Consider the following 14597-nt stretch of genomic DNA (forward strand, 5'->3'; position numbering starts at 1 on the left):
GCCACTATTTAGTGATAATCTATATAAATCACAAGAAATCATACATAACTATTTTGGCTTTTCTACACAAAAAAATCCAGAATCTGCATTAGGGCAATGCCTTCATTAGGGGTTAATGATACAGATCAGTTCTTCTCAAAATGTTAGTGTATAAATTTCAATTAATAACTATTTGTGTCATCTGCTGTCTATTAGAAGCAGGCTCTTATCCAGGTTGTCTTTTTAGAATCGTGAGAGCTGTTTCTGAAAAAAAGGATAATGCTGCCTTAGTTTGTGGCAGGCCTTTCGTATTGCTGACAGTGAATGGTGATGCTCTTCAGGATTTCAGACCAAAGAAGGCCAGGGATTGCTCCTGGGATCTTCCTCCTGGCAGAGCAGGCATTCCTATTAAGTTGCAGTTCTTCCAGAATTCTAACAGCACAATAGTGACTTGGTTGATAAAATGCTCTGGGAAGGGACAGGAGAACACACCATTTTTGGTGGCAGAGCAGCAGTGGGGTGAACCATTAAGTCAGTACTTATGGCAAGCACACTCTGATTGCCAGCCAGTTTGAAGCCTGAGGAATTGTTATATTACCTGGTATGGGGAGTGGAGGAGCTTAACATCATAATGCATGTCTTTAGAGCAGTATTCCCCAAGCTTATGTTCTTCAGAGGTGTAAGGCTTGGAATTGATTGGGGTATTGATTGGGATTTGTAGTCAAATGGATCCAGAGGCTGTATACACCCAGTTCCCTGTCGCATGGATAATTACTCTCAGCCATAGATTGAATTGTCTGTCTGACCTCTGATTCCTGTATAGACTACTTTAAAGACAAAAACCACCACAATTCTCAGGGATGAAAGGTTATAATAACCCCCTGTGGCAGAGCCGGCTTATGTAGGGAGGTAATTATTAGTATGCCATTTTCTTCCAGCTTAGTTTGTCTTCTCTAGTTGATGGCAGCTATTCAGGGCCTCCAACAGGAAGAGGTCTTTTAGAGTTCTGCTTGTTGGTGGTGCTAAAGACTGAACCTGGGATGTCCTGTTCTTTTCCATCATCCTTCCTCATAAGGAGGAAGTGCTATTTTTTTTTTCCTTGTTCCAAAGTTGCCTTTTCCCCCTCCTATTTCCTTTTTCTGTTTTAAAGGATGATGGTGCTGAAGAAGACAACAAGAACCTTGGGGCCAGTACCGTCAAGAAGCCATCTCCATCCAAAGCACGCAAGAAGAAGTTGAGCAAGAAGGGAAGGAAAATGGCAGGCAGGAAGCGTGGGCGCCCCAAGAAAATGAATGTTGTGAATGCTGAGCGCAAGATCAAGAAGAATCAAACTGCGCTGGAACTTCTCCATGCTCAAACTGTATTGCAAACAAATTCATCCTCTCCTCAGGGTAAGCCCTAGTGCTGGGGGAACTGCTAATCCCGTCAGAAAATGTAATCTTTGTGTTAGTTTAAGCAGTCTAACTTGAAGCGATTATACCGCATCATCCCCTTATATGACCACAATTTTATGATGTGGGCCGATCTTAGGTGCCTGATCGGTCATCTTATTTCGCAAGATAAATGGGGATACGGTCCGTTTGTGTTCGGACTTGCGTGTAGGAAGCTAGCTTACCTAATGGAGTTTAGCTTAAAACATGCACCGCCTTGCCTACTTATAATCAATGCTAATCATCAGTACCTTGTTTTTGTTGTGGTGGTTCAGACAATCTTCCTAAATCTGAAGTAGCTGTCAGTTTGACATTCAGTTGCTGGTAATGAAGCAGTCAGGTCCATGTAGTAAACTTGAGCTCATTGGTGTGTCTGAACTGGCTATGGAACTTCCTCGCAGAGTGCCTGCCCAACTGAAGACAGTTTGGCGAGGACCTGTCTGTTGAGATCCCCATCCCTGTTCTATCTAAAGAGGATCTTTGGATTTCCCCGAATTTCAGATGGACCCGTTTTTACCCTGCCGCTGCTGGGTGTAGCTTTTGTTTCTGATTTTGTTAGTTATAGTAGGATATTTTTAAAATCGTGAACTACTTTTAAATCACACTGGGAGAAGTTATACCACAGGGCAATAATTATATCAAAGGGCAATTATAAATGTATAATCCCAGGCTGGCCAAATGGACTCCCTCCAAAAGAAAGAGCCCTAACAGACCCATGTTCTCTTTCCATACAGATGCATATCGGTCACCTCATAGTCCATTTTACCAGCTACCTCCTAAAGTGCAACGGCATTCGTCCAACCAGCTCTTGGTTACTCCCACTCCACCTGCACTACAGAAGCTGCTAGGTAAGGGCATTTCCCCCATTTTATTGAACAGTTCATATTTCTTGGTGCAGCATCTGCTGAAGGTGTAGAAAGAAAGGCCCTATGTTGTGATCTCACTTACAGTTTTGGTTTAAAAAAAAAAAAAAAAAAATCTTATGACCCCTGCCAGACTTTCTGAGGATTCACCAATTTAAGCCTCAGGATCTCCCTTCCCATGTGGGTGAATTCATGCACTTGTAGATCTCCATCACAACCTATAAAAAATAATCTGTTTATCGTCGTCTTAACTAGCGGGGCCTGGCTGCTGGTGAAAGACTGGTTGAGCATGACCTGAAATAGGTATGTGAAATCTGCCAGCAGGAGACTGGTGCAAAATTATTTCGCAGATTCAGTAGGAGACATCTGAAGCTCTGAAGGAGAACAGCTTCAGTTGTAGAATAAAAGAAGAAGGCACCTCTTAAATTCAGTCCTGGAATTTGTTTTCACTCCCAGAACTGAATGTGCATTTCTTTCCTTTAAAAATTGAGTTCTGTTTTTCAGAATATACTTTTTGCTTCCCTCCACTCTGGTTTTCTCTGTCTCATTAATTTAATGAAGTAATTCTTAAAATTTTGTTGTTAGGAGTTATCAATCCTTGCTGCACTGTTGCAGATAGAGTTTTAACAGTAGATTCCAATAAGATTTTTGCCTGTCTTGTACTGTATCTCAACTACAGTGCAGTATGTTCAAGATTCATGATAACCCTATCATGACATTCTGAAAGTACACACATATCTCTATCTCTTATCTCCTTGGTTATCTCTGTTTCTGTCTCCTATCCAGATAAACCCAGAATATGAAAAGTACCTGTTTTCTTAACAGTGTGTACTTTCAACATGTCATGATAGGGTTATCTCTTGGGAGCCACCAGACAAAGCAATAGAAAACCTATTGTCTTCTCTCACTAAAGCCCCTGTTGTTAAATAAGGTTTATTTTAATATAAGGAGGGAGAGAACAGGTCAGAGGTCAACAGGTTGCTTATCTGGATCTACTAATGGATTCCAGAGTGACTAGCAGGAGATTGTTGAGAATTTCTGATGTTGAGAATTTCCGATTCTCATTTGATTAACAATAGTAGCAAGAAAACATTCTTTTAAATTGTACAGCTGGGATGTATGAAGTTTCAGTAATCCAGGAGCAGATTCTGTTATTTGTCCACTCCTAGTTTAGATGCAACAAGCTGAAGTTGTATAAAAGGTTGATCTATGAATACTGATTGCAGGTTGTTCATATTGTTTTTTCCTGTCTCCTTCACTTTTCCTTGCCTTACAGACTCTTTTAAGATCCAGTATATGCAGTTCATGGCTTATATGAAAACAAATCAGTATAAGGCAACTCTTCAGCAGTTATTGGAACAGGAAAAGGTAGGGTTTTTTTTTAAATAAAAGGACTGCCAATTAGTTGCCAATAGAATCAGGTCAGGCCAGAGTTGCTCCTTCCTGAAATAATGAATGCACATTTTGGTATTTAAAGATACCGTGAAAGCTACTGGTTTAAATGTTCACACTTTGAATGCAAGTTTATTTCTAACCTGGACTCATAATCTCTTTCCTGTATCACCAACTGTATCACTGGATTGTTTCATTTTGTGGCTGTGAACACAAGAATTGAAGACCAAGTTCAGGGGTCCCCAACCTTTTTGGACTGCTAGGCCCATCTGGAGTTTTCAGGACTCTCAGGGAATGGCTGTCATAGAGGAGATTTGCCTACTTATAAAATAACTGCCATTGTAGATGTAGCTAATCACAACGAGTCCATTTACTCAGAGGCAAGGAGGTGAGATTTTCCCCTTTGTCTTTTTTTTCCTAACGGGTAGACACACTTCCAGACATGAAGCACTGAGCTGTTCCTTGTCTGCCATGTTACTTCAGAACGTCTGCTTGGCTTAGAGGCATTCTTGAAATAAAGATGATTCTAGAAGTCGATACTTTGCTTTTAGATAAAAGATTTAAAAAAAAAATCAGGTGTAGCAGGGAACCTGGTAGGCGCATTGGTGTCCGTGTGGCACCTGATCAGAAACCTCAGACTTGTCTTGAGTATGGATGCTGAGCAGGAGGGGGGCCCTATCCAGGGGGGAAAACGCATGCGTAGTTTAGGGACTTTGAGCTGTCATTCAAAGAAACCCAGAACAGACCCGCCTTGAGTTTTGGGGTTTATCTGTCTGGGTTTTCCCACGCTTCTTCAGTTTGGTAGGATTTTCTGTCTACAGTAGCAGTTAATGAAACACTAGAGACTTTCTCCTCGTCTCGGCGTGGTCTTTGCTTAGTCAGGACAGACTTCTTGGATTAAACCCCCAGAGTCGCCTTGTATGAGATGGGCAGCCATATAAATGTGAGCAATAAATAAATAAATAAAATTTGTCCCCCTCAAATCCTTCTCAGCCTATAGAATCTATATCCTTGTAATTTATTTATTTATATTTCAAATTTCTGTCACCTCCTATCTCCCCCAAAGGGGGACTCTGGGCGGTTTACAACAAAATAAACTAAAACCATAAAAAATAAATTACGATACAGACCATCATTATAAATAGATAAATATAAGATCCTTGTGATGAAAAGTTCTCATTCAGTGGGGAAGGCACTACGGTGCCATCCACCCCTAGGGAGAGCTGTTGCCCTTCCCATCCCAAACAAGGCGGCAGAACCAGGTTTTCAAATTCTTCCGGAAGGCTGGGAGCACAGGTGCCTGCCTCACCTCTGGGGGCAGAATATTCCAATATTGTTATGCCAGGCTTCAAGGATGACATATTTACTTTTCTGAAGTATTGGTGTTTCCCTCTCTCTTTTTCTTCCCTAGGAAAAGAATACTCAGTTACTGGGAAAGGCTCAGCAGTTGTTTACTCACTGTCAGGCTCAGAAAGAAGAAATCAAGCGACTGTTCCAGCAGAAATTAGATGAGGTACAATGAGGAGTGGGCTGCTGTACAGAATGTAGGGCAAAAGGGATAGGTCCAATGGCTTTGATGCTGCAGATTGTAAGGTAGCTAGAACTGCATCCCAGCCAAGGAAAAAAGGCAGAGCTGGTGGATCCCTAACTGGGAATTGTTCCTAATCTGAAACTATAGGGCATAATGAATATCTATAGAATAGGCCAAAGTTCAAGGGACATGAATGTATGTGTGGGCTTTTTTTGCATTAATAACATCATCAGATGTCTGGCACTAAAAACTGTGATAACAGTGGGCTAAAATTTAAGACCATCAAAATTACTTGGTACTGGAAGTGGGGCCAAAATAAATCTAAGACTTCACTGAGTGTAGCTTTCAGTATTCACTCTGTGTCTGATAGAGTTCTTTTAATTTGTATGTTGCTTTTCCAGTGATTTAGTCCAACACATTTCTAATAGGGGAAATGAGTTTAAGATAATACATAATATCAAAGTTAGTTATTTTGAGTAAAATAAAAAAGCAAAAATAAATGAAGAGCATTTCTTAATACAGCAGTACACAAAGATTATACATACCAAGACACTATATTAATTGTCCTATCATCTGCTTCAGGGCAGTGTAACAGGGTTTTCGTTTTCTTGTTTTTGTTTTTGTTTTGGTGCCTTTGGTCAGTCTGGTGAGTGCCTGGACATGTCCCTGCAGTTTTCTTGGCAAGTTTTTGGAAGTGGTTTGTTGTTGCCTCCTTCCTAGGGCTGAGAGAGGGTGAATAGCCCAAGGTCACCCAAATGGCTTTGTGCCTAAGGCAGGACTAGAACTCACAGCCTCCCCATTTCTAGCATAGTGCCTTTAACCACTGCACCAAACTGGCTCTCAGTATAAAAGTAGTAGACAGTAACTGCAACTCAACTGATTGTAAGGGATCACTAAAAATGCTGATCAAAACATGTAGTTTTGAATACACCACAAGTACATAATTCAAAATAACTGAAACTGACATATAGTTTCAAATAATGTCAGTACCAGTCTTTTAAAATCAGCAAATCCTATGCAACATGTCATTAAAAAAAATAGAGTGTATTGTAACCAGTTAACAATAATGGCTTACCCAGAGGAGGGGAGTTATCTGTAGAATAAAGCAGGGACAGAATGCTTGTAGTTCTCCTGTTCCTTAATATTGGTCCAGTTGTACTGTCAAGTAGTGTGATGAGTAGTGTGACTATTATGAGTTTGAAAAACCTGGGAAAAAGATGACAAGATGACAGTGTTTCTAAAATTCCACAAAATATTTGCATTTTTGTTGCTGGTAAGATAGTAGTTCTCACTTTTTTGTCCTTTTCCTTTCCCTTTGCAGCTGGGTGTTAAGGCACTGACATACAATGACCTTATTCAGGCCCAGAAAGAGATTTCTGCTCACAATCAGCAGCTGAAAGAGCAGACCAAACAGCTGGAGAAAGATAATGGTGAACTCAGGAACCAGAGTTTACAGCTGGTGCGTATTCCTAGTTGCGTCAGCTCATGTTTTATCTTGTCTTGAAATTGATTGCAAATTCCAGTTCTGCTTCTCATGTAAACTAAGACTGTCATCCTATCTGTGCCTCCATTCCAAAAATTTTAAGATTGTGAAATGACCAGGGCTTCGTGGTAAAAACTAGGTTTTTCATTTAGGAGGTCCCAGGAACATGGAGAGTTGCACCCAGTTGAAGATAGACTATGATGGGTTAGATGGAACAGTCAGACTAGCATGAAACTTCGTATGTAGGTGTGAGCAAAAAATCTGTAGCTGGACTACTTTTAGCCAGATGAGCTGTAGTCAGCAGCAGAGCACATTCTTTAAATGTGTGTTCTTTGGATCCTTTGGTCCCTGGGATCTCATCCAGCAGACTCTGCCTAAGATGGCCAAACAGAAGAAACAATAATCAGCTAGACTGGAACTGATAGTCTAATGTGGGATACATCACATTTTATATCAATAACTGAAATATAGCCTAGGTTTATATGACATGAAGGGTTCATTTTGACAGTGGAATGTACAATTTTCCAAATAATATATCTCCCCATTCTTTTTCTACATCCTTCCAGCTGAAAGCTAGATGTGAAGAACTAAAGCTGGACTGGTCAACGCTTTCACTGGAAAATCTTCTCAAAGAAAAGCAAGCACTAAAAAATCAGATTTCTGAGAAGCAAAAGCATTGCTTGGAATTGCAGGTAGTGTATAGACAGGATGTAATACTCTTTGTTAGAATCAATTTCTAATGTTGCCTTACCTCTCCAAGATTGCAACAGTTCTTTTAAAAAAAAAGTGGGCAATGGGTTCTGTAGTGTTCTTTGATGGTCTGGTGGGTGTCCTGGTGCTTCACATGGCTAATTCCTTATCTTCAGAGGGGACTACAATGCATGGGGCAGTTCAGGCAAGGTAGGCCAGCATGTTGAGCCAGGAGCACCCTTCCACAGCCTGGCTGACTTTCCTAAATGGAAGAGAGGGGAGCAGGGTTTGCTGGGCCCTTAGAGGAGTCAAAGGAGCTTCAGGATCAAAAAATGTAAAGTGACTGTTGTTCCTAAAACATCTTATGATAATAACATTTAATGGGGTTTTTCTTTCTCCTATCATTTTAAAGATCAGCATTGTGGAGCTTGAGAAAAGCCAAAGGCAGCAGGAACTTCTGCAGCTGAAATCATACATGCCTCCTGATGAATCGCTGCCAGCCCAGCCACGCCATAAAAACCATCTGAACCGGGAGGCAGAGCCTGACCACAGCACATTTCACCTGGAGCTAGAATGCCCCAAGTTTCCTGTGCCCCAGGTCAACGGCATGAGTCCCGAGCTGTCCGTAAACGGCCATGCCACGTCTTATGAAATTCACAATGCACTCAGCCGGCCAGCCTCTAAGCAGACTACCCCTCAATACCCAGCTGCCCACTTGGACCAAGACATAGTTCCTTGCACCCCAGTCCATAGCTGCAGACAGAAGCTGGACAAAGCCTCAAGTTTATCCCTGCCAGATTATACCAGATTTTCTCCAGCTAAGATCGCCCTCCGGAGGCATTTGAACCAAGACCACATAGGCAGTGGAAAAACAGCACACAGTGAGAACCACCAGAGGTGAGAAGCAAAGGGGTTAGGTCATGTGTTTCTCCCTTGGTGGTCACCTGGAGTGAATTGTCGCTACATCATGGTTCAAATGACAGTTTCATGCAAACGAAGCTGGCTTAGATCCATGAAAAATGTACTCTTCCTTAATTCTGGTGCTTCCTGCTATGAACCAAGTAAGGCTTTGAGGATATGCAGATTTATATTAACTCTAATGTTTCAGTTCAGTTTGTTCCAGCAATCCTCTCTTGGTTCAGTCACTTTAAAATAGGAGGAGGATTGGAAGATACCTGTTGGGTTCTTGATGTTCTCTGAGTTTGATTTTTTTTTCTGCAGACATTTTGTTACCAGGCTAGATAACATCATCAGTACAAGGAAGAGTGAAGGTTGCTGGTTGTTTATATATAGTAGCTTGCCCTGCCAGTCTTGGTTAGGATGTGGTTTCTTCCTTGATAGTTCCTGGATTAGGATATTGTTTTTTCCCTGAGTGTTTATCTAGTGCTGATTCCTGCTTCTCTGGGTGTCGGTTGCTAAGGAAGATGTGGGGTGGTTGGTTCCTTCCTTAACTTTGGTTATGTCTTTTCAATGGTGTATATGTATGGTTTATCTCTATGTCTGTTGATGGCTGATTTGTCAGAATGCCAAGCTTCCAAGCAGAGCATTTTAGGATTTGGCTTAATCTAAAACGCCAACAGTTCCCCAGTTGAAATTGTGATTGAGTTTGTCTGTGTGTTAAGAGATTATGGAATTTTCATCTCTTCTGACTGCCTGTTGAGGTTTGCGGATGCGTTCCGCCAATTTTCTACCTGTCTGTCATACACTGAGGTGGGTGGCAAACTACTGTATATAAACAACCAGTAAACCTCACTTTTCCATATAGTGATAATGTTACTGGTAATGAAACATCTGCAGAAAAACAACAAACTGAGAGAACAGCAAGGACCCAATAGTTCAACCGTGAGCTTCATATAGTCTCTAGTATTGGAAATTACCTTTCTGGTAATGGTGGCAATCTGGATAGCTGTGGAGGATGGATACTCTGCTAAAGGGTGCTGCCTTCAGTTGAATCCTGGATGGGGAAACTCTAAAGGAGCATGGGAAGCTGGCATGCTACAAATCAGAGCGCTATTCTCCGGACTCATTTTTATTATCAAGAATGCCTTTGGGCTTAGAGGAAAGCGACAGCCTAATGCTTTGTGCGAAAGCATGCTTATGTGCACAGTAGTCAGCAGGGGAACCTGTAAGCATTCTCTGGGTGGAAAAGGGCGAGAGGGCGGCAAATAGTATTCTTTGGAATTGGTTAGACTGCCCCCACCCATCCCTGCCTTAGCAGCCATTTTTTAATAGGTAAGCTTTCTCCCAACAGTTGGTCTGGGAGGGAGCTTGCAATATCTTTTCAAATAACATATTTCTACTATCTGATACATCAAATATTATCTAATGAACCACCTCACCCCTTAAAAACCCATTAAGATTTGAATGATAGGCCTTTTTGAAGATAACCAAGCTATCAGATGCCCATCTTTCTGGAACATGGAACAGGACCTTCCTCTGCATCGCTCCCCCACTATAGAATGCACAGCAAGGTCTTTGTTTTTAGTGAAGTAGAAACCTTCAGAAGCCTTTTTTTTATGTTTCAGAGCGGAACATTTAAAAGAAAATGGCCTTCCATTTTCAAGCCCTTCAGTATCAAATGGCATGAAGATGAGCCCTCTGGAAGCCAGACCCTCTTCCCCCGCAACCGTGCCAGCTGGGAATGAGAAGGTAAGGAATTGTCTGATGTTGTCTCTGAACCTCTGGGGGCACTCTTGTACCTGAGCAGCGGTGACTGAATAGGGGCTTTTGGTGTAAATTGGATGTTGGAAATTAACATTACTGAGGCGCACTTATGGGGTGCATGGAATAGTGAAGATGGAAAAACTGAATAGCATCTTGAACTGACACAGATACATACTTCTGTAGCTGTATTTATACATAACGCTCAGAAATGATGGCTGCTTCAGTCGGACTCTGAATAGTGCATTGATGCAAGTAGCCATTTACTCTTCTTATGAAGTAGGCAAATAAACCAATATGGGAGGGAGTAACAATGAGAAGGGAGAAAACTTTGCATTACATCTCAGCCTGGGATTATGATTACATTCATCCAAACTAAAATGTTGTAAATACATTTGGGGGGGGGCATATTTAGCTGTAATCTCAGGTTTAGGTATAGTGTGGGACCAAATGGACTGTGTGCAGTAAGCACACTCTTAGTTTATTAAGTTTATAGTAATTTGTTAAGCCAGGATTCCTGGTAAAGTTATATGCAAGTCTGGTCGGTACCTTTTCTAACCAAAATGAGATGGACAGCTGTACAGCTGAATTCTGCAGGAATTTGCTAACTAAAAAGCTCAGATTAAAGTACCAATATTTAAAGTTCCTCATGTGAAATACATTTGTCTGCTGCTTAATCATGTTTTAAGAATCTGCACAATACTTACTCTTAATGAGGTGTGGAAGAGAAAGAGAATATATTTTGCTTTGCATATCCTTCAAGTTTAAATGGGCTTCATGACTGAGTACCAAGCTGTAATCAGGCTTGATTAAAAAATGAGGCTTAATTTGTTTTCAAATTAGAGTAAATAAACTGGCATAGCCATTTAAATTAGATGCTCTGCTATAGAAACAGGTGCAGATAAATTCCTGATCTCCAAAGCACAGCTGTGTGATGGGCAGTGTGATATCATGTGTAGTTCCCGCCTCCTCTCTTCCATGGTTTGCTTTAACCACAGTATAGTTTAGGGTGGGAGCCTCCATTGGTTGATGAATTATAACTCCCAGCATCCTCCACTTGCAGACTGTGACACCTGACCGTGTTTGGGCTATAAGTTTGCTGTCCCATAATACCATTTTCTTGACCATAATTCACATCAATGGCAGTCCGAATTCCCCTAAAAGTAGGTTTATCACTCCCTTGCAGGGTCTGGTTATACAGGCAATCATGCATAGACCTAACAGGCTTGCTCTTTTCTAACTATAATCACTTCTTCATTTTGGACTATAATTTTGTCCCCTCTTATTTTCTTGTTGGTTGGCAAATCTTTTTTTTAAAAAACTCTTTTTGCATTTTTTGTGCATGCTATTCCCTATTAAACTAGAATTTTGCAAATTAGTGCATTCTCAAGGATCTTTTTTGTAAGTTACATATGTTGTACCCATTTTTTTATTGCAAGCCGCACCACAGACTTCCCAAAAGTGCAGATATAAGAGTTATATTAATGTTAATGAGTGGATTCCTAAAAACATTAGCATCTTTTTTTCAGGCTTGCCCAGAAGCCAGAAAAATTGTTGGACTACTTAATAAACAGAAAAGAGGGGCTGTGCTTGGGTCTGCACAAGGACCAGACAGTTTTCAAAGCATGCACAGCCCTAAGAGAAAGCTATACTTATGTCCTGTACATGCATATGATTACTTTATGGCTAGAGTAAACCATGGAAGGTAGGGAGTAATCCTCAGACTTCCATTCTCACTCCCTGTTTCCTAATCATAGCTAGAATTTGTGTTCTGCACTGAACATACTGTATGCATTATTGTTATTATTCAGTCAGCAATCAATGGTAGCTTGCCCAGACTTCCATAGCCTGGATCCCTCTAGAGATGTTAGGATTGCAATTCTGTAATTCCCAGTTGGTAGAGCCAATGGGTTGTGATCCCAACACAACTGAAGGGCACCAGGTTGGAGAAAGGTGAACCATCTATTGTGCAATATGACTTAGCTGTTGTATTGTAAATTTACTATATACACTTTACCATAGTGACGCATGGTTATGGAAATATTTGCTTATGCACCATAGTAATCCCAAACACAGCTGCTAAGTATAAATACCTGGCACTGTAACTGTTTTAGTTGTGTGAGCAATACCATTGTGGTTATATTTCCCTGTTAGATCATTAAGTAAAACATGAACTGTTTGTGTGGTATGTGTGTATATGTTGGCTGGCTGATGCAATCGACTTTGTCTGCATCTGTAAGAACATTTTTGTTGAAGGTTGGGAAATGCTTGCAATTCTTCAGAACGTACCCTTGCACCAAGTACTTGGGCATACAGCCATGGCCCAGAAGCACTGGCTGATGATGCAAGCTGCATTTTTGGCATTGTCTGCTTTGTGTGTTTGCAGGCTTTGCGCGAGAGGACGTCTGCGAATAACGGGGAGACGATCACCAGCCTTCCCATCAGTATTCCCCTCAGCACAGTGCAGCCCAATAAACTCCCTGTTAGTATTCCCTTGGCCAGCGTAGTCCTTCCTAGCCGTGTTGAGAAGGTGGTGAGTAAGGGCACTTTTTTTCCCCATAACCCTTGCTGTAAAGCCAACCGTACCATATTGCAATGAATTATAGCATTATTATTTAAGTGTGCTGGCAAGGTAATGGAGCATGCTTCCCTCAGGTATATAGCAATGTTTCTTGCTGCTTCTTAGCTGAACTTATTAAATCATTTCCACCATCTTACTGAAATTTGATGCATGATACTGATTCCTAAGAAATTCCACTCCTTTCTTTTTGAATCACTCTTATAGTCCTTATTTATTCTAGATACCAATTAGCTTTCTATATAAGTGCTAAGAGGAGGTCTTCAAATCTGTGTTCAGCCCTTAAGCTACTTTGAGCAGCTTTGTTCTTGCTTCTGGTTTTGTTGTTGAGGTTGTCATGCTGTTAAAGAGTGACTATTTGAGTACAAGCTAGTTTAAACACTTGGTACGCCAATCACAGTAGCCCTGTGGGTGATGTGGGTTGTATAGAATATTTTATTTTCTCGGTGAAATGGCTGTAGCTCAGCGGCCGAGCACAGATTTTGTATATAGGACATCTCAGGTTCAGTCCTGACATCTGTGGCTAGGATGAGAGTAGACAACCTTTAATGGCTCTGGGTTGTACTTAAAATTTTCGGGGAGACTGAGGGCAGCAGTGCGTGGAGCAGTGCTGCATAATGGAGCCAACTGCATCACGCATGTGGACGGAGCCTGGGTCTTCCGTATTTTTTCATAGTTTGGATGAGCCCTTTTGCATCTTAAATTGTGTCATTCCCATTAAGGCCTGACACTCCAGCATTGATGTCTTTGCAGCCTCAGTATGGTGAGAAGCCATGCCATCAGTTTTCAGCCATCGTGTTTAGAGGGGTCTCCAGGGGCCTCAAAAAGGGATGTGACCACATGTAGTCCATGGACTAGAATGATAGGTCATGGGTGATGGGCAGAGAATGACTGCTAACTGGAGTAGACAACTGGGATGGAAAAATAAATAGTCTGATGTGGTTGAAAGCCACTCCCTTTGGTATCCTCTGCAGATGGAAATGGTTTCTCTTGGAAGAGTTGAGTCCTGAGTGTAATTGTGTTTTTACCTTCTTTCTGATTACTGCTTATAGCAGCAGTCTAACCTTACACATGAGTGATAGTTTAAAAAATACTTGTTTTAATGGAAGTTAATTTTATTATGCTTCCTTTTCCAACCAGCTCCTTTTTCTCCCTTTCTTCTTCTTTCAGAGAAGCACGCCTAGCCCAGTCCATCAGAACCGAGATTCCTTTTCAACACTTGAAAAACAATTTGGTGCTACTTCTCATAACAGCGTTAGCACTGCTGCTGGTAACAAGCCACTGACCTTGGCTACCTCAGGTGAGCACCTTCCTTTCCCACCACTGCTTTCCAGCTTAGGTGTGTTGGAGCATCCTGGCTGCTATTACGTTGAAATGCATGTGCGTGCTGAACAGGTACGGTAGTGCTTAAAAGTTTGTGAACCCTTTTGAATTTTCAAAATTTCTGCATAAATATGAACTAAAACGTGATCTATTCTCCACACAAGTCCCAAAACTAGATAAAGAGAACCCAATTAAACAAACGCATCAAAAACATGATACTTGTTCACTGATTTATGGAGGAATAAATTATTAAAGGTGGGAGCTGAAAACCAACATTTAGGTTCCCACCAGGCTAACCAATGTCTCTTGGTTTGAGGAAGTCTCTGTGGGTTTTCGGACAGATAGTGCTATCAGTCAAAAGATGTATTTCATTATTTCCTTCCTAATATTTTTCCGTGGAAATGAAAAAGGGCGAAAGCGATAACGGAAATTCTCAGGAGAGTTGCATCAGGTCTCCTGTATAGCTCTGTTAATAAAGTGGGGCAACTGTACCACAGAGTCACAGATTTTGGAGGGGCAGTTGAGTCCATTTCTTAGTACAGGAATTCAAATTAAAGCTTCCACTTAAATATAGCTGGTGAAGATTAATCCATCTCCAGTCTGGGTAATTGGTTCCAGAGATAAATTGGTAAGAAGCTAATTGGCATTCTTCAGTGTAACACCCATT

At 41.2% G+C, this 14597-nt stretch overlaps 1 protein-coding gene across 2 annotated transcripts in view; it reads left to right on the top strand.

Annotated features, from left to right (window-relative positions):
* Positions 1–14597, top strand: part of DOT1L (DOT1 like histone lysine methyltransferase) — a 76531-nt gene that overhangs the window by 42447 nt on the left and 19487 nt on the right. For both annotated transcript variants that reach the window (XM_063290785.1, XM_063290786.1), the window contains exons 14-23: positions 1130–1370; positions 2144–2257; positions 3549–3640; positions 5076–5177; positions 6517–6654; positions 7245–7370; positions 7781–8265; positions 9894–10017; positions 12416–12562; positions 13778–13907. In XM_063290785.1, coding sequence (XP_063146855.1) covers positions 1130–1370; positions 2144–2257; positions 3549–3640; positions 5076–5177; positions 6517–6654; positions 7245–7370; positions 7781–8265; positions 9894–10017; positions 12416–12562; positions 13778–13907 — 1699 coding nt within the window. The remainder of the gene's footprint in view (positions 1–1129; positions 1371–2143; positions 2258–3548; positions 3641–5075; positions 5178–6516; positions 6655–7244; positions 7371–7780; positions 8266–9893; positions 10018–12415; positions 12563–13777; positions 13908–14597) is intronic.

The sequence above is a fragment of the Candoia aspera genome, chromosome 1 (genome assembly GCF_035149785.1).
Source record: "Candoia aspera isolate rCanAsp1 chromosome 1, rCanAsp1.hap2, whole genome shotgun sequence".
In the NCBI taxonomy this organism is placed as follows: Eukaryota; Metazoa; Chordata; class Lepidosauria; order Squamata; family Boidae; genus Candoia; species Candoia aspera.